The 17,679-nt window shown below is 49.6% G+C and overlaps 1 protein-coding gene across 1 annotated transcript in view; it reads right to left on the bottom strand.

Annotated features, from left to right (window-relative positions):
- Nucleotides 1-1,314: 1,314 nt before the first annotated feature.
- The window catches only part of RAD51B (RAD51 paralog B), an 802,721-nt gene continuing 786,356 nt past the window's right edge, over nucleotides 1,315-17,679 (bottom strand). The window contains exon 11 of the mRNA XM_011994252.1: nucleotides 1,315-2,323. Coding sequence (XP_011849642.1) covers nucleotides 2,040-2,323 — 284 coding nt within the window. The 3' untranslated portion in view covers nucleotides 1,315-2,039. The remainder of the gene's footprint in view (nucleotides 2,324-17,679) is intronic.

The following is a 17,679-nucleotide window of genomic DNA, read 5'->3' as shown; positions in this document are numbered from 1 at the left end:
TTCTCCTGCCTCAGCCTCCCAAGTAGCTGGGATTATAGGCGTGCATCACCATGCCCAGCTAATTTTTTTTGTATTATTAGTATAGACAGGGTTTCACCATGTTGGGCAGGCTGGTCTTGAACTCCTGACCTCAGGTGATTCGTCCACCTCGGCCTGCCAAAATGCTGGGATTACAGGAGTGAGCCACCACGCCTGGCCTCCACTAACAATCTTATATTGGTCTGCATTATGCAGAATGACCTGGACTATTAGTCATGAGGCAGTCCCAGATATTAAATAGCTTGGTTCAGTATGCTCATCTCATTAACCATGTGGTTTGGGGGTCCATTTTCAACTTGCAGGGGACACACACACACACCCCTCTCTTTACAGTAGGACATAGAGTCACCTATCTTTTCCCAGCAGTACTGTGACCAGGGCTGAGTTCCCACTTGCATTTCCTTCCTCCCTCTCTCCCTCCCCCTTCCTCCCTTCCCCTCTCCCTCCCTCCTTCCCTCCCTTCCTTCCTTCTTTCCTTCCTTTTTTTAAAAAAATTATGGTCAAATATACATAACATAAAATTTATCGCTGTAACCATTTTTAACTGTACTGTTTAGTGGTGTTAAGTACATTCTCACTGATCTCCAGCCATCACCATTATCCATCTCCAGAACTTCTTCTTGAAAAACAGAGACTTTGTATTCATAAAACATTAACTCCCCATCCCCCTCTCTCCACCCCAGCCTCTGGTAATCACCATTTTACTTTCTGTCTCTGTGAATTTGACTCCTCTTAGATACCTCATGTAAGTGGAATCACACAATATTTGTCCTTTGGCCACTTGTATTTCTTGATGGCAAAGAGTCATCTTGTTCCAGAGCTGGCCCATAGGACCAGGTGTTTGATGTGGCAGCCAGAAAGGACAGCAAGAGGAAGGATAGCAGAGTCTGGAGTGCAAACACATCCCCAGACAGAATCAGGAGGGCTCCCCTCATCCTGTCGACAGCTGGAAATTCTTTCTGCTCTTCAACAAGTTGAGTGTTACAAACAGGAGACTTTTCAAGCCCGATCCCAAACACAGGAATTCGTCCCTCGTCAGTCTGTCTCCTGGGCCCCATTGAGACAGCTGGACTTCCCACGCAAGCGAAAGCATTCAACCGGGAGTGCCTTTTCCTGGGCCAGCCTGTTCCAGCTTACCCTCGAAGGAGACCATCAGCTCCTGAAGAGCAACAGCTATTTTTCCGTCCCAAGTTGTGTAGAATGCAGAGCACTTTTAAAAAGTCCATTTTGGCTATTAGCAGCAATCAATGCAATCTATGCCAGCTCAGGTTGGCATGATAATTTTATTTACTTAGCTAGTCCTTTGAAATTCACAGCAAGGATATGAGCCTCATGTATGATCCTCCCAGTGGCTTTTGTACAGGTGAATGAACCGATTCCTTATTGCAGGGAAAAAAAAAAAAAATCTTACGCTGGACTTGGAGTCAGGCCACAGCTAGACTGGAAGCAAGGAGACTAGAAAGTGAACATGGACCTGACAGGATCTGTGATGTCCCAGGCCTAATCTGGTGGGAGTCCTGAGAACAGCCTATGCTGTGTGTGCCCAGGTGCAAAGAATATGTAAACCTTTCCCAAGTGAAAAAGCTTAGCTTTCTCCAAATTCCCATTTGAAACTGCCTGTGTGACTGCAGAGTATGCACACTCATGCAGATAGGTGGAGTCCTATTCAACTTCTACAAAACACACTCATTTGTTGATTTGTTTTATTTCTGTATGGTACATTTCCTCCTAGGAGCTGCAAGGGTTAATAAGCTTCAGCAATCCTTTTACAATAGAGATGCTGCAAGGAGGGCAGAAGCTCTAATCACTCTGCAGAAGACCCAGCTGGAGGAAATGGGATCTCAGGTGGGGATCAAGGGTTGTGAGAGTGGGAGGAAGATGTAGAGAAGAAGAAGTTTTTCACTGGAGACAATGTAAAACCATGCCATCCTTTGCTGAAAGGGACAGGGAAGCAATTTCCCTGGAGGTTCAGAAAGTAGAATTATAGTTGCTGTTGGATGTTAAGTGCAGATCTGGAAGTCGTGGTGAAAAACTAGGCTGGTTAACACTGGATGCTTATCCAAAGCCTCTGTTCTGATTCTGGTTGCCCAGTTTGTAGGAGGAAGAGCAGAAGAGAGGACAGTTGAGTGCAACTGTGGAGGGCACGTGGAGACACTGGGTAACAGCCTGGGATTCCTTGTTTTTCTGAGCACTGCATCAGGTATCAGGAAGGTGGGGCTGGGATGTGGGTCTGCTGCTGACCAGCATTCTGACCTGGAGCTGACTCTGGCCACAGTTCTAACATCTGTGAAATGAGAGAATAAGATCTGATTTAAATTTAACAAACTTCTATTAAAGATGTGTAGGACACAACATTGAGTAATAACTGTTCATGGCCTGCAGGGTTACACAACTGGGGAGATGAGACACACACACACATACATTCAGATGTGGCTGTAATAGGGAACGAACAGTATTTTAAGGGAAAATGAGGCAGGAGAGAAATTGGTTTCACCTTTGGAGGAGGTAGGCCTTGAGTATGGTTGGATAAGGTGCTGATGGGTGGAAATGGACATAAAGAAGAGGAGGTGTCTCTGGAAGATAAAACAGGCGAACAAAAAGAGGGACCAGAAGACTGGACAGGTGCAGAGGGGCAGCTCTGGCAGTGAGCAGCAGGTGGCTATGGTGTGAGCACAGGTACATATCACATAGCAGGGACTCAGGCAACATCTACTGAGTGACAGTGGCGGCAGTGAGGTTGTACTGGAAGACAGGGGAGGCACATGCATGTGGAGTTCATATGGGTTTCTAAGAGGGAGATGGGCCACTCTGATGGGCTCTGTGTCCAAGGACAGGGAGACCACAGGAGAGGAGGCCCAAAGGCTGAGAGGTAAGGTCCAGGAGGAGATGGAAACGGTTTGAATTCAGATAGCAACACCAGGGTGGGAGGGATCTGAAAAAGAGTGCAGATGCTCCTTCAGGTGTTCCGAGGCTGATCAGACATGCAGGGAGACAGAAAAGAAAGAGATGAAGAGAATGTTGGGTTTCGAGCCTGGGCAGTGGGAAGGGTAGAAATACAGAAAGAGACAAGCAGCCTCAAGGAGAGGTTTGGGGAGGAGACGATCAGTTGAGCTTTGTGAGAAGTTGTGCAGGGTGTCTAAGCAGAGACGGCCAGCAGAGACGGCCAGCAGGCTAGGCCAGTAGAAATGTGGGGATTTGGGGAGCTGGAAATCAGTGGCTCATGGAAACACGGGCTGAAGATGTGGACACGGAGGAGATAGAAGTGATATGCTGGGAGAGGAGGCCTGGTGGGCAGAGGAGCAGAAAAAAAGCGCAGGGATGGGAGAGAAATGGAAACCTGGCAGGAAGTCCCAGGAGAACCCATGGAGGGGACGCAAAGGGTGTGGGGGAAGCCCAGAAACTCTGAGGAAGCAGCTAGGGAGTTGGCTCCAGCGCCACCATCATGAGGAGGGCCACTGAGAATGGCCTTCAGCAGCGGCCGATGGCCAGGGCTGGAGAAGAGGAAGGTGAAAGGACCCAGTGAGAAGTGTGTGATAAAGGGGACAAGAGCAGACATGGTGTGCTGAGAGAAAGCCGTCTAAAGGAAGACCTTTTAGGACAAGGAAGAGGATGCCATGCTTGTGGCTGTGCACTGGAAGCACCGGAGATCCTGCTGCCACACAGCTTCCGGTCCAGGCCAAGGACGGCGGCCACTTGGTGTGGAAGACACAGGAGCTGTTGCGTTTGGACCCAGGTATGGAAGTTAGTTTTGCAAAGGAGGTGGAGACATCCTCTGCTCTCGAGGGAAGGAAGGGTGGTGATGTGAGTGAGTGAGCTCTGAGCGGGGTGAGAGGAGACTCCAAGGGCCCTGTGGGAAGGCCTGGACCTGCTCAGTAAGGGGGGTGCTGAGAGATTCTGCAGGTAGAAAGTAGAGTTGGGGGTCTGAGGCATCTGAGGAGAGTGACAGTGGTCAGCTGACAGTGGCCTGAGGGGAGAGCCGGGACTCAGCCTGCGCTGGGCCTGCAGCCACACCTCCTCTGGGGCCTGGCAGCCGGAGGTGTGGAGTGAATGGAGTGGATGGCCATGCGGGGCCCTCGGGGCAGGCCTGGGGAAAGTCAAGAGTGAGGGTGCTGAATGCCTGAGATCAGGCAGGCAAGGGAGCCCAGGGAAGCTTCTAGGGGGAGAGGCGGGGGCACAAGAGCCAGGGTGAGAGCAGGAGAAGGGACAGGTGAGGGGAGGAAGCTGCGGCCGGAGAGTGGACATCAGCAGCCGAGTGGCTGGAGGTGTCTGAGGGAGCCAGGCAGGTAAGTGACAGATAGACCAGTGCAGCGGCTGAGAAGTGGGGTCCCCGAAGGAGGGGCCACAACATGGAGAATGGAGTGGCTGGGCCGGCTGCAGAGCTGATGGGTGACTGAGGAAGAGGGACCAGCAGGGCTGGAGCAAAGAGCCTTGGCTGGGGAAATTGCTGTGGACAGGCCTAAGCAACAGCACCTGTTGGGAAGCCAGGAGGCTCCCAGAGGCAAAGGGGGCCTGCTCTGTTCATGTTCACTTAACCCCACTCCTTGAAGGCCTGGGCTGAGGTGCTGAGGCCTGAGTTTCATGCCCGGGAACTGTGATGCTGAGGGGAAGGCATGAAAGGTGGCTCCTTCAGCTGCTGACCCATGGCCCTGCAGCCTGCCCAGGAACACTCTGCAGCCACCAGCTACCTGCAGCTGCTTTCGTCGTCCAGGGAGGTTAAAGCCCCATTCTAGGTCAGGCCCTTAGGCATGGAGAGTCCAGCAGTTCCTCTTTCACAGCCCCAGGACTCCCTCACCATGCTACAAGCAGGGCCCCTCTGAAGTCGAGCATCTCCTGTGTGCTCCCAAGCCAGGGAACTCGCACTAGGGAAGGACTCAGAGTGGCGGTGGGGGACAGGCCCTCGGCACTTCCCTGTTAGAGAGACAAGCCAACAGCACAGCTGGACGCCCCACTCGCAATTTGTTCAGCTCAGTTTGATTCTCTTTCTCTCCCTGGTGAGCTTCAGTTTGGAGTTGTTTGCTCTTCATCAGCAGTTTCTGGAAATGTGGTGTTTGGAGAGGGTTAGGGAGGCCTAAAAGAAGGGCAGGGAACCTGAGAGGCTGTGCTGGTGCCCAGCTGCACCTGGGGTGGTCTCCCATGGCATGTGCCATGCCCAACCCTCAGGCCTGCCGCCCTCATCAGACCTAGGTGTCCTTTCTTAGGCCTCTCAGGACCTTTGGCCTCATACCACCCCTGGCTAGAAACTGCCACGGGCTCCTTCCACCCAAACCAGAACCTTCCTTTCTTGATTCCTTCCCCTGAAGTCTGGGATTTCTTTGCCTTTCGGCCTGGCTCTTCTTTCCTCTGGAGGCCTGTGTGAGAAGGGGCAGGAGGTAGGGCCAGGCCTGTCCTCCCAGGCAATCGACAGCCCCTCCTCCTGCATTGCCAGCCACCCTCTTTCTCCCCAGCACCCCACAGGATGGCTTTGGCCCTCCTTAGAATGTGCCTCCCTGGGGCTGTGTGCTCCCCATCCTTTCCTGGTGCCCCATGGTATTTGTCCACAGCAGAGGAGGGAGGCACAAAGGCTTTGTACAGAGACCCCGGGCAGAAGAAGATAAATGGAATTTGCAATAAATCCAGGAGCAAAGTTGTAACTTGACTTAAAAACAAACAAAAGGGCCAGAACTGCACTTAAGCTCGGCAGAAGCTCATCTCCCAGTGTAAACAGAAACGGGCGGACGTGGACTGAGGAGCCTCACGGGCCTGGGCTGGCAAGGGAGGGGTCTGGAGCAGGGCTGGCCTCAGACTTCCTCTGGAAGAGATGGGCTGTGGGGGAGGGTCTCTGTGGCCTTGTGAAAGGAGAAAGAAGGTGCTGGCATTGTTGTTGTTTGCCACGCATTTTTCCATGACTTACTCTTTCAAAAGGATACTCTCAGGATTGGGACAAGAAGGTTGTTTTCAAACTGGTGCTGGGCAGATAAAAGCTGGGACCAATGGAGAGCAAACAGAAGTGCTGGCATGAGCTCTCGGCCTCAGCCTTCCCTGGACACTGGAGCTCAGTTAAGCCTCTCCACGGGCTCAGAGGGGCTGGGTGCGCCACACTGTGTTTCCCTCAGTGGCCCGCCCGCATGACCCTGGAAAGGTCATTCTTGCTGCAATCACTGTGCCTCACCTAGAAGTGTGAGGCTGGACTTAAATTATGGCACCTTGTCTTTATATGTGACACTTCATAATTTACATGTGACACCCCATAATTTACATATGACACACCATCGTTTACATGTGACACTCCCTAATTTCAACATGCCTGCACACACCTGCGCCCCTCAACTACTCAAGGAATTGGGTGGATCAGATATTATCATCATCTTATGGGTAGGGAAACTGACACAGAGAAGTAAAGAGACCTAGCCAAGGTCACACAGCAAATTAGCAGTTGCCCCAGATCAGTGCGGTGGGAAAGGTGGGTCCCGAGGTAGAGTTCCGACTCAGTTAATAACAAACTGTGTCATCTTGAACGAGCTGCTTAACCTCTCTGGGCCTAGGCTTTCGTCTAAGATGCGATTCTTTCCAAGGGTTAAACAGATTGGCTCCCACCCTCTTTAACTCTTTGTGGCTGGGTTTTTCAAACCCCAGGGAACCCAACGATGTGTCTAGGACCATACAAAACCACAGTTTAAACATGGCGTAGCTTTCCAGAGCCTCATTTCTACACTCAGATATTTTTGGAGGAAAAAAAGCCAACATAATGAAATCTTTTTTCAGATTGTAAAATAAGATGGTGATATTGTAGAAGATGCAAAAATTGCCATTTTAAAAGCGAAACAGGAAACTTCAAGGACACGTGGTGCTTGCTGTCGTCTGTTTGAGGTTCTGCAGAGTACGTATTTGCTCCCTCCTGCCTCCTGGGAGCTTGGTGGGAGAGTTTGGGAAGTGTTGCCAGGGAACGCACCCTGAGAAGCCTGGCTTGGCTCTTTCTAATGCGTAGTTGAGCCTCACTAGGCAGTGAACTGCCCATGTTCCTGGTGAAGGTGAGATGGAGCTGTTTTCACAGCATCTTACACAGTTGTTCTGGTCCTAAGCTGCACGTTAGAATCACCTGATGAGCTTTCAGACAATACTCATGCCAGAGTCCCACCCGGCCCAAGTGCACCAGAGTTCCTGCGAGTGTGGTGAGGGCACACTGTGTTCTAAAAACTCCCCGGTGATTCGAAAGTGCAGCTTCCGCTGGGGACACTGACTGACAGTTTAGACTTCAGAGTTCAGGGATCCTCAGAGTGTCTCTGTCCCTGACAGAAAACAGTGGCACAGACAGCGTGTCCCCTACTCTCTACCTACCAACCACACTTAGACTAGCGGGCAAATGAGACTGCATTCCAGAAGCCCACCCCCAGCTAAAGAAAGGGTGCGGAGGTTAGGGGTGAGTGGAGAACAAGATGAAACTTTGCAGGGGAGCAGGAAGGCTGTCCTGTGTTGGATAGCGTCCCCCCAAATTCATGTCCTTTCCAGATCCTCAGAACGTGACCTTATTTGGAAATAAGGTCGCTGTAGATGTAATTAGTTAAGACACAAGAGTGGGGTAGGCCCTTTGTCCAATCTGACTACTGTCCTTATGAGAAGAGAGAGAGACAGCACACGTGCAGACGGAGGTGCACGCCCAAGCACACCAGAGCTAGACGAGGCCTGGAACAGGCTGTAGAAAGTAAATGTTCCTCTTCAAAGTTTCCCTTCTTGTTAAACTGTTAGCCAGTCGGGTTTAGTTTGGATTGTGAGGTCTGGCTCCAGTCAATGGAGACAAGACACAGTAGCAGGGACAAACTGTGTAAGGAATAAAAATTGCTTCCCTCCTTTGCTCAGGTGTGCTCTTGCCATTGTTCCATCTGTGATGAGCACCCTTTCTGCAGAAAGTAAAAATGGCCTTGCTGAGAGAATTAAATTTATGTTTGAGTGCTATTTCTTTGCAGCACCAGGGAACAAGCATTCTGTTTCTAAATAAACATTTTACATATAACACAGGCTCTCCCTCGGCGCACCCAGAAGGAACCCGCCCTGCTGTGACACCTTGATTTCAGACTTCTTGGATCTAGAAATGTGAAAGAATGAATTTCTGTTATTTTAAGTAAAACTTGACCAAGTCAGCCCTATAGGAAACTAATGCAGAGGCTGATGTCAGTGAGGCCTCCCTTAAGGACTGGAGGGAGGGAGGCTGTGGCACCCCCCTGGCCACACTGGTGGGCATCTGAAGAGCCACAATGTTGCTGGCTTGACGCCAGCAGTTTTTTGAAGGAAATGAACACTGGTGGGCTTGTTTTACTGAAAAGCTGAGGGGACGGAGTAAACACGACCTATCCAAAGTGTCACTCTCTGAAGAAAAGATGAGAACACAGGATCCAGTTCACTCACTCCTTCATTCACTCACTCACTCGCTGACCACACCCCCTCAGGGAGCCCTACCATGTGCTAGGCTCCCAGAACACAAAAGTACATGAGACCAGAGCAGCCTGGCCCTGGCCTCAGGGAGCCTGAGCCAGTGCTCTGCTCATCAGTGAGGAGGCGGGCCCACGGGCACTAAGATTTCTCCAACCGTGACATTCGATGACTTAGAGGGAGGCAGGAGGGCAGCCCCGGAGACCATGGCGCTGCCGATGGGGCATTTTCTGTGGTCCCAGCTGTTAACGGGCAGGGCCGAGGAAGGGCTGAAGGGCTGTACACCCATGAGGACATGGAGCTGGCCCCCTGCTCTCCTGGGGCACCTGGTGAAGCACACTTTACTGGAAGGCTGATAGGATCAGGGATAAAAGGCGGCCCGGCCTGGCCGGTGCAGCCTCTGGCAGGACACTGCGGGAGGTGAGATGGGCTCATTGGCCACCGATAATTGTATGAAGCTGAAAAATCTCTAGAATATTTCCAGCCCTTTGCACTTATCAAATATCACAATAGAAACCCTAGCAATTTGTGTAGGACCCTTTCCAGAAGGAAGGGGACTTCACTGGCGTGGCCTTGTGCAGGGGAAGTTTCTTGGAGTTTCAGCCTGGGAGTAGGCTGGGTCTCCCTGTTCTGGGCTCACCCCACCTTCTCCAGCCACTCTCGCGTGCACCTGGCCTCACCATGAAAGGCGAATTTCTAGACGGACTCCTCAGCCAGGAGACGTCTGCACTTCTCAGGCTCTTTGGTTTTCCCTTCACATTTTTAGGAGTTACGTGACACCCAGCAGCCAGCGATCCTGGCAGGCTAAGAAATACAAAGTTCAGGGTCTGAGGCCGTTGTGGCCTCCACTGTGGTTTTTCTGGAGCTCTGTTTCATTTGGGCTGGAGTGAACGCTTCCCTCCGGAGACCCCAGCAGGCAGAGGCTGAAGAAAGTTGAAGGAACAGTCATTTCCACTGTGGTTGGGTGGTGTTCGTCTGGCACGGAGGCAGCCTGACAGCATGCGGACAGGGGGCCAGGGCGGCCGCAGGGCTGGACACACTGAAGGAGCGGCCTAAGGCGAGATGCGGCATGCCCAGGCTCCCTCTCCGTCTTCAGGACAGCTTCACAACAGCAGCAATCATTAACTCTCCAACTGTTTTTATTATAAGTCCATGTTACCTGACACTTCAGCAGAATTAAAACAGAACAACCATTTGCAGTTAACTTGGCCTTTTATGACCTCACAGACTTTTACAAGGATGTCTCAGGTCACCTTATTTTCAGAGGGAAGGCAGGAGGCATGATAGGGACCCCAAGAAAGAGCTGAGAACAGACTCCCAAATCGAAAAGATAAATGAAAAAAAGTAGATAACGTGTTTTATGGTTGTAAAAGCAACATATAGTCACAGAGGACAATTTGGAAGACACAGAAAAGTACAAAAAATCACGTAGAAGCTACACATCCCTACAGACCACTATCAGTATTCTGGGCTGTATCCACCCTTCCTGGTGGTGAAAAGAGCTCTTTGCATGTGTGCCTTAAAAACAAAAGTGGACCCAGCACTTTGGGAGGCCGAGGCGGGCGGATCACAAGGTCAGGAGATCGAGACCATCCTGGCTAACACGGTGAAACCCCATCTCTATAAAAATACAAAAACTTAGCTGGGCGTGGTGGTGGGTGCCTATAGTCCTAGTTACTCGGGAGGCTGAGGCAGGAGAATGGCGTGAACCTGGGAGGCAGAGCTTGCAGTGAGCCAAGATCATGCCGCTGCACTCCAGCCTGGGCGACAGAGCAAGACTCCGTCTCAAAAAAAAAAAAAAAAGGAAGCAGATTTGGCACTATAGTTTATTATTTCATAAGTGAGGCCCTAAAAGCCTGTAATATTTCAGGTAAATTTGATATAGGGATCAATAAAGAGAATAAAATTAACTCACAAGTGATTGAGGGCCTAATCCATATAAGGCACTCCATTGGGTACTATGGGGGATTAGAGATGTCTGACGTTTGGACTCTGGCCTTGAGACACTAGAGGGAGGGAAGGGGAACATGTAAGAGCAGCTTTGATAGTCATATCCTCAGCTCCAGACATTGGGCCCTCAAAATGGTTTGCTGCATTGAGCAGAGTGCAGCCCATCCCAAAGGCTCCTCATTATTTATTCACTCAGCAAATATATACCTGTCCCTACTGCATGTCAGGCATATGGGTGTTTAGGTTTTGGAGCAGGGAAGCACTGTCGTGAGAGCAATGTTTCAGGAGATTTATACGAGCACTGCTGACCAGATGAAAAGCATGATGGGTAATGTTATGTGTTGACTTGCCTAGGTCATAGTACCTGGATATCTGGTCAAATACTAGGCTAGGTGTTTGCTGTGAAGGTATTTTTTAGATGACATTAACATTTCCATCAGTAGACTTTGAGTAATCAGATTACCTTTTGCAATGTGGGTGGGCCTTGGACAATCAGTCGAAGGCCTTAAGAGAAAAGACTGAGGTCAGATTTCAAATTTTCCAGCCTCTGCAATTGCATAAACCAATTTATTAAATTCTATTTGCCTTTCTATCATCTAATATCAACCTATCATGTATCATCTATCTATCTATCCATCCATCCATCATCCATCCACCCACCCATCTATCCACATCCAACCCTGTTGGTTCTATTTCTCTGGAGAGCCCTGAGTAATAGAGATGGGACTGGACAAAGGCAGGAGGAGGGAGAGCTGGCCTTTCAGAGTGGGTGAGGAAGGTCAGCTGGGCCAGTCAGGATGCTGGGAGGGGTATGTGAACATATGTCTACGTTTGTGTGAACATCATAACCGTGTGTGTATGTTTGTGCATTTGTGTGTGTCAGTATGTGTATGCTTATGCCAGTATATGTGTCTCTGTGCCGGTGTGTCTGTCTGTGTGTGACTGTGTATGTATCTGTGTATATGTACCTGTCTGTATGTCTTTGTGTGTATTTGCATGTGTGTGCCTGTCTGCATGTCCGCATGAGTATATCTGTGTCTGAGTGTGTGTTGGTGCATGTCTACGTGAGTCTGTGTGTCAGTGTGTGTGTTTACCTACATGAATGTCTGTGTCCAGTGGGGAATGCAGGCAGTTGAGACAGCTTGCTGGAAGGGAGAGTACCAGCTGAGTCTGGGGACCAGACAGAAAGGTGGACAAGCAGGAAGGCAGGTCACATGGTGGGCAGAGCTGGAGCAGCCTACAGAACGGAGCAGGAGACTCAGGTCAGTTAGGGAACAGGAGGGCCAGAGGTAAAATGTGGTGCAGGGAGGTCTTTGGGGGCAGTTTAGGGACATACACATCCCATTCCTGCCCAGTGACGGGTTTTTCAAAGGACCAAGCAGGTTGGGACAATAAGGCTTGCACAGAGCGGGTGGCAGTGGAGAGGAAGACCTGAGGTTGAGGCCCATGAGAATGGTGAAGAGAAATAGGGCAGTCAGAATGGGAATTGGTTTGGGGTCAATGATGACTTCAATTTAGACCTGTTGGGCTTGTGGGAACCACAGAATAAGACTTTCAAGGGTGAGGAGGGGTAGTGACCAGTGTCATGTTCCAGAAAGGACAAGGAAAATGCAGAGTGAGGAAAAGCCACTGGGTTTGACAAGAGGGAGGGGAGGTGGTGGGCCTGCATGTGGAGGGCAGCATTTGTGGGCCCCCTACTATGAGTATATGGAAATGAAAGAACAGGAGAATACCACATGCATGGTGGCAGAGCTGAGTGACGGGAGCCCTGTGCAGATCTGAATGAAGAATGAAACTCAGTCATCAACACATGCAGGCCTGATCCCATTAAGTACTTCCTCTGAGAGTTAGCAAACTGATATCCTTTAATCATGCCTTATATTTATAAAGGCCTTTCTCCAAAGAACTCCAAGTGCTCAAAAACATTAATTAGTGCACTCTCCCAGCCCCGTTGAGGGAAAAGTTGGTAGCAGGTATCATCGTTCTGTTTATAGGCATGGAAACTGTGGCCAACATGAAAATGACATTGCCAACCAAGGTCACAAAGCTAGTCTGTGGCCAGGAAGGAGGAGAGCCAGGGAGATGTCCTACCTGGCTCTCCTCCTTCTGCAGCCAGGCCATTCCTACATTACCCACATCTTGCCAGGACCCGCCCCCACCCCAAGTTACCAGCGAGACTTGGCTATGAGACCAACTACAGGATCCGAGGCCTCAGAGAGTGGCCACAGGATAATCCCAGAGGGATCCTGGGGCCAGGTGTGGGGCTTGGGGACCAGGTTTTTGTCTGCTCTGTCTTGGACTACATGGGAACCTAAGCAGCTTACTTCTGCTTACTTATTTACTACCAGCAAATGCTGAGACCAAACAATAACAAAATTTCCAAACTCAAGAAAGCATGCAGTCACTCAGTTTGTGTTTCATGGGTACCCGCACACAAGAATTCTCTAGAGCCGTAAAGTAAGGAAATATCCCAATCCTTATGCTTCAGGCTATGCAAAACCCAACCATGTGCTCAGAAGCAAAATGCTCTTTAAATGCAAAGAATATCCAGGACAGCCCACTAAGAAGATGCTTTGGCCGCCTCTGGTGGTGATGATGACACCTGCCACCAGTTTACCCTAAAGAAGGCTGGGAGAGTGAATTAATGGATATTTTTGAGCACTTGGAGTTCTCTGGAGAAAGGCCTTTATAAATATAAGGCATGATTAAAGGGTATCAGTTTGCTAACTCTCAGAGCTTGGGTTTTATCAGGCTATGAAAGGAAGGAAATGCCAGGGGTCCCAATGGCAGAGGTGATCCACAAAGCTCTCTACTGTGGCCCCAGAGGGTGCAGATGTAGGCATCATTAACTTAAAGGCACGCAGTCCTCCCCAGGACCGCACCTGCCAATGCCGAGCCCTGTGGGCTGCCAATACCCAGGCTGTTGGATAATGAGGGCTGGCTCCTGTGGGATCAGTTAAGCAGTGCACATTCCCAGTCTAGAGTTTAATACCCCAGACATGGGTGGACAGGGGAAACTCAAGGGGCCACCAGCATGCTGGCCCAATGCCAGAGTTTAATTAGGCCCTAAATCTCCAGTGATTACATGAGGGGCCCAATCCCCTGAGGCCAGCCAAAGGGAGAAGCATCCCAAACAGCATTGTATCGGCCTCTTTTGAGTCTTTCCCCTCAACTCATTGTTTGTGGAGGCGTTGCTTGTTAGTGCAAAGAATCCCTTCTGAGTCACTGAGTAGCTGTGCAGAAAATCAGCGGGCCGCTGCCTAAGGATCTTGGCCATCTCCTCAGGTAGGCTGTTTCCCACACCTGCCTGCCGTATCCCGCGGGACAGGGAGTCCTGTAGGGGGACAGGGAGTCCTGTAGGGGGACAGGGCCCACAGTTACACTTCCATTCTTGGATTTCAATGGGTGTTTGGTCAGAAGTCAGCAAAACTATGACTTGTTCAGAAAACAGAATGATTAGGCTCTTTGAGAGACCCCCAAAGGCCCAACTACTCTGCAGAGCCAGGGCCTGGGACCCCTGGGGAGGAAGAGGATTATGTGAAGTGGTTCTGAAAGGAGGAAGGACCTGAGACTTTCAGAGAATTTCTGTCTTTTCCTTCTTGTCTCCATCCTTCTTTCATAACCTTGGAGGGGAACATTCCAGCTTCTTATAATTACGGTGAAGAAGGCCAACACCAGCAAGCCACTCATGGTCCAGACCGATTTCCTGATCTAGGTGGCCATGGGTGAGAATAACATTTCCACTGAGCTGATTGATGAAGGACACGGGTACAAGTTTAATGTAGGTGGGGCTGATCTGATGGAAGGTCGTGAGAAGAAAACCTTTCTTGTCTTCCTCTGACTTTCTGTTTTCATTTGAAGAGAGTAGGATTAAGTTTTCAGGTCTTGGAGTCAGATGGCCCGAGTCTGCAACCTGGAAGAGATCACCTACCAATCTGGTCCCACACATTTGGAAGCCTACTCACCCCATGGTTCCTCTACTTGCAATGAGTTTCCTAAACAGGGCAGGGCCAGATTCCCACCTTGTGCAACTTCTGCTGTGGCTGGAGAAGGAGGATGCTAACCTCCTTGGTGTTTATGAAATGAGTTATGATATGTAATGTTAGAATAACGTCCAGCACATAGTATGTTTCATATGGCACCATCCTTTCCCTCCTCCTCAGCCTGGGATTGGTTGGCTATGGAGATTTGCCCACACACTACCACAACTCCTGGCAGCCCCCTGTGTTCAAAGAGTGTGGGAATAGGGTACTGGCCGATGTCCGACGGTCAGCACCACAGTGGGCCATAAAGCAGCGGCAAAGGGAGCGGCCAGCTCAGATGGGGCGCAGGAGATGAAAGTCGGCCGTGTTTTCCTTTCCAAAGTGCTGCTGTGTTCCTGAAGGCCTGCAGCTTCCTCTGCCCTGCTGGGGATTTTTTTTTTCTTCCCAGTTCCTCTCAGTGATATCTTAAGAGGCAAACTTCCAGCACTAACAGGAGGTCTTTTGTTCTCCTTTTCTCAAAGTGGACTTTAACCCAGTTACTACAGACTGAGTCACTGTAAAAACAAACAAATAATAATAATATTCCACTTTCTTAAAGGCTCTTCCATGCCTGCTGACAGAAAAGGGGGAACCTGACACTGCCCTGGGCCTGTGGGGCTCCTCCCTGCCTCTGTCTTCTGGAGGCACAGCCCCCAAGAACCTTCCAGAACACACTGGAGCCCGGCACCATGAAACTGTTCAGCTAGGCTCTGGCTTGTTTGGAGTTTCATCTGACTTGAAGGGGCCCGTGGACTCAGAGGAATTTGGGTCTCAACACAGTCCTAGTGGGATTTACCCCAGACTGAGGAATGCTTGTTGTACTCCTGGATCCGCCACACGCTAAATTCGGGACTTGCCTCCCTTCTCCACACCTTAGTTTCTTTATATGTATGTGGAACAAGGGTATTAGACACTCTGCGATTTTATCAGAAAGGATTTTACAATGGTAATATCTTCCTGCTCTATAAAAGACTACAGGGCAAACTAAGCATACTAGTGCAGCCTGAATCCATTTAATAAAAATTTCACCAGGCATTTAGTTAGGCATTGGGGTTACAGAGATGAGAAAGTCCCTCTTCCTGCCTTTGGGGAGACAGACCCGTACATAAATGAGCATGGTGACTTCCCACATAAGTAACATAGACATGTGCTAAGGGTGGGGTGCGGCAAGGAGGAGGATGGCCGTCCAGCTGGGGAGTGCTAGAATGTCCTCTTAGAGAAGATGGCATTTGAGCTGAGTCTTGAACTGTGAGTAGATGTTCATATCTAGGGCAGATTGAGGCAGAGGGGGCATAACTAAGGGATGAAGGCCATGGTAAGCTGGGAGCCGCCATTGTGCAAGCCCTCTCTAATCGTTGTCCAAGCATTTTTGCCTCCATGCTTGGGTAGAGCTGGACCTTCATTTTCCTGAGGAGGAGCAGACTCTGATGAACATGCGACTGACTTCAGGACTCTAGTCCCAGATGTTAATGACATCAGACATTAAGATCTGCTTTGGGCCACTACCCTCAGGACTCACTGCCAAAGAGCACAGTCGTCTCCTAATGGATGCTATTGCTCGTGTTCTCCAATAGGTTGCCACCTACTGTGTTCCTGACTCACTGGAGCTCAAATGCACACTGCAACATATTCATGTCTGCAACAAAAAACCAGTTCAATTGCCTGGAAAATGCCTACTCCCCTCCAACCCCAACTTACAAGTCTCTGTGACTGTGAAGTGTCCCCAGAAGCTGTGGGCAGAGTTAGCAGCACTGCCCCTTATGCTCCTGTGGCTCATTCTTCTGACCTTGACTCAGGCTCTAACTGTCATGTAACCTACTGTGATTTCTCCTTTTCCCTGAGTATGCCTCCTCCTGGCTGTGAGTTCCTGGAGGAGGAATGACAGCTAACACATTTCTGAATCCTTGGTCTTAAGCATGGTATTTGGTTCATGGACATACAAGGTGTCTAGTAGACATCTGTTAAACGGACGCATGCATGAATGAGGTTTGAGTTGGTGTGCTGTGCTTGGTCTCACAATGGTATCAACAGGAAGCTTCACTTCATCATCATCAATAATAAAAAGGTAAGGCTTAAGGAGTTCCTACTGATACCACCTCTTTATGTAGAAGTAGCTTTTTCTTCTTGGGAAGCTACTTGTACTTGAGAATTTAGATTTAAAATCAGAACGAGACTGCCATGAGTGTCTAGGACGGCCGTCTATTTTTCTAAGCCAGTCCCTACTTTAGCAAATCCCAGGAGCTGAAGCCATAGGATCTTCATTTACTCTGTTGGGTTTGTGCCCCCGAGATACAGCCCTTTCCATTTCAGCATCAATCATTTGAAAAGTAAACATCTCACCTTCGTGTGACCTGGCAAGGATAGAGTAGACTTCTCTCCGTCAGGGTCAATTTACATCTGTGTCTTTTTTTTTTTTTTTAGTTTTATTTTAGGTTTGGAGGGTACATGTGAAGGTTTGTTACATAGGTACACTTGTGTCACAGGGGTTTGCTGAACAGATTATGTCATCACCCAGGTATTAAGCCCAGTACCCAATAGTTACCTTTTCTGCTTCTCTCCCTCCTCTTCTCCCTTCTCCCACCCTCCACCTGTGAGTAGACCCTAGTGTTTGATGTTTCCTTCGTGTTCATAAGTTCTTATCATTTAACTCCCACTTATAAGTGAGAACATGTGGTATTTGGCTTTCTGTTCTTGCATTAGTTTCATAAGGATAATGGCCTCCAGCTCCAACCATGTTCCTGCAAGAGACATGATCTTGTTCTTTTTTATGGCTGCATAGTATTCCATAGTGTATGAAGTCTTAATAAGGGCAGGGGTGGTGGGCGTCTCATTTTATAGGGAAAATGTTCCTTGGCTGGTCCTTCCTTCCCTGCTCTCTATCCTGTCATCCTCAACGTCCCCTAACAACCAGGAGTGGATGGCAGTAAACAATTTCAGTGTTGGGACTGAGCTGGCCACGCCCCTCTGGGTATGGTTCCCCCAGACAGTGCACAGCTCCTGGCCTAGCCTCAGTTTATTTCTCTGCTGTGGGAGAGCATGGGCCCCATCCTCAGATTGCCGCTTCCAGATTATGCCTTTAAGAGGAGGAGTAAAAAATTCCAGGAACAGGCTTCATGTCAATGACAGTAGCTGGCTAATTCCTTCTGAGAAAATGGAAACCTTGGTCTCCTGATGTGTGCAATGACAGGCACAAGAGGAATTTTCCAACACAACAAGGGAACGAATTTTCTAAGGACAAGCTGGCCGAGAAAAGGCGCCATCTGAC

The sequence above is a fragment of the Mandrillus leucophaeus genome, unplaced genomic scaffold (genome assembly GCF_000951045.1).
Source record: "Mandrillus leucophaeus isolate KB7577 unplaced genomic scaffold, Mleu.le_1.0 Scaffold448, whole genome shotgun sequence".
NCBI classification, from domain to species: Eukaryota; Metazoa; Chordata; class Mammalia; order Primates; family Cercopithecidae; genus Mandrillus; species Mandrillus leucophaeus.
The sequence above is the reverse complement of the archived record's forward strand: the minus strand, read 5'-3'. Positions and strand labels throughout refer to the sequence as shown.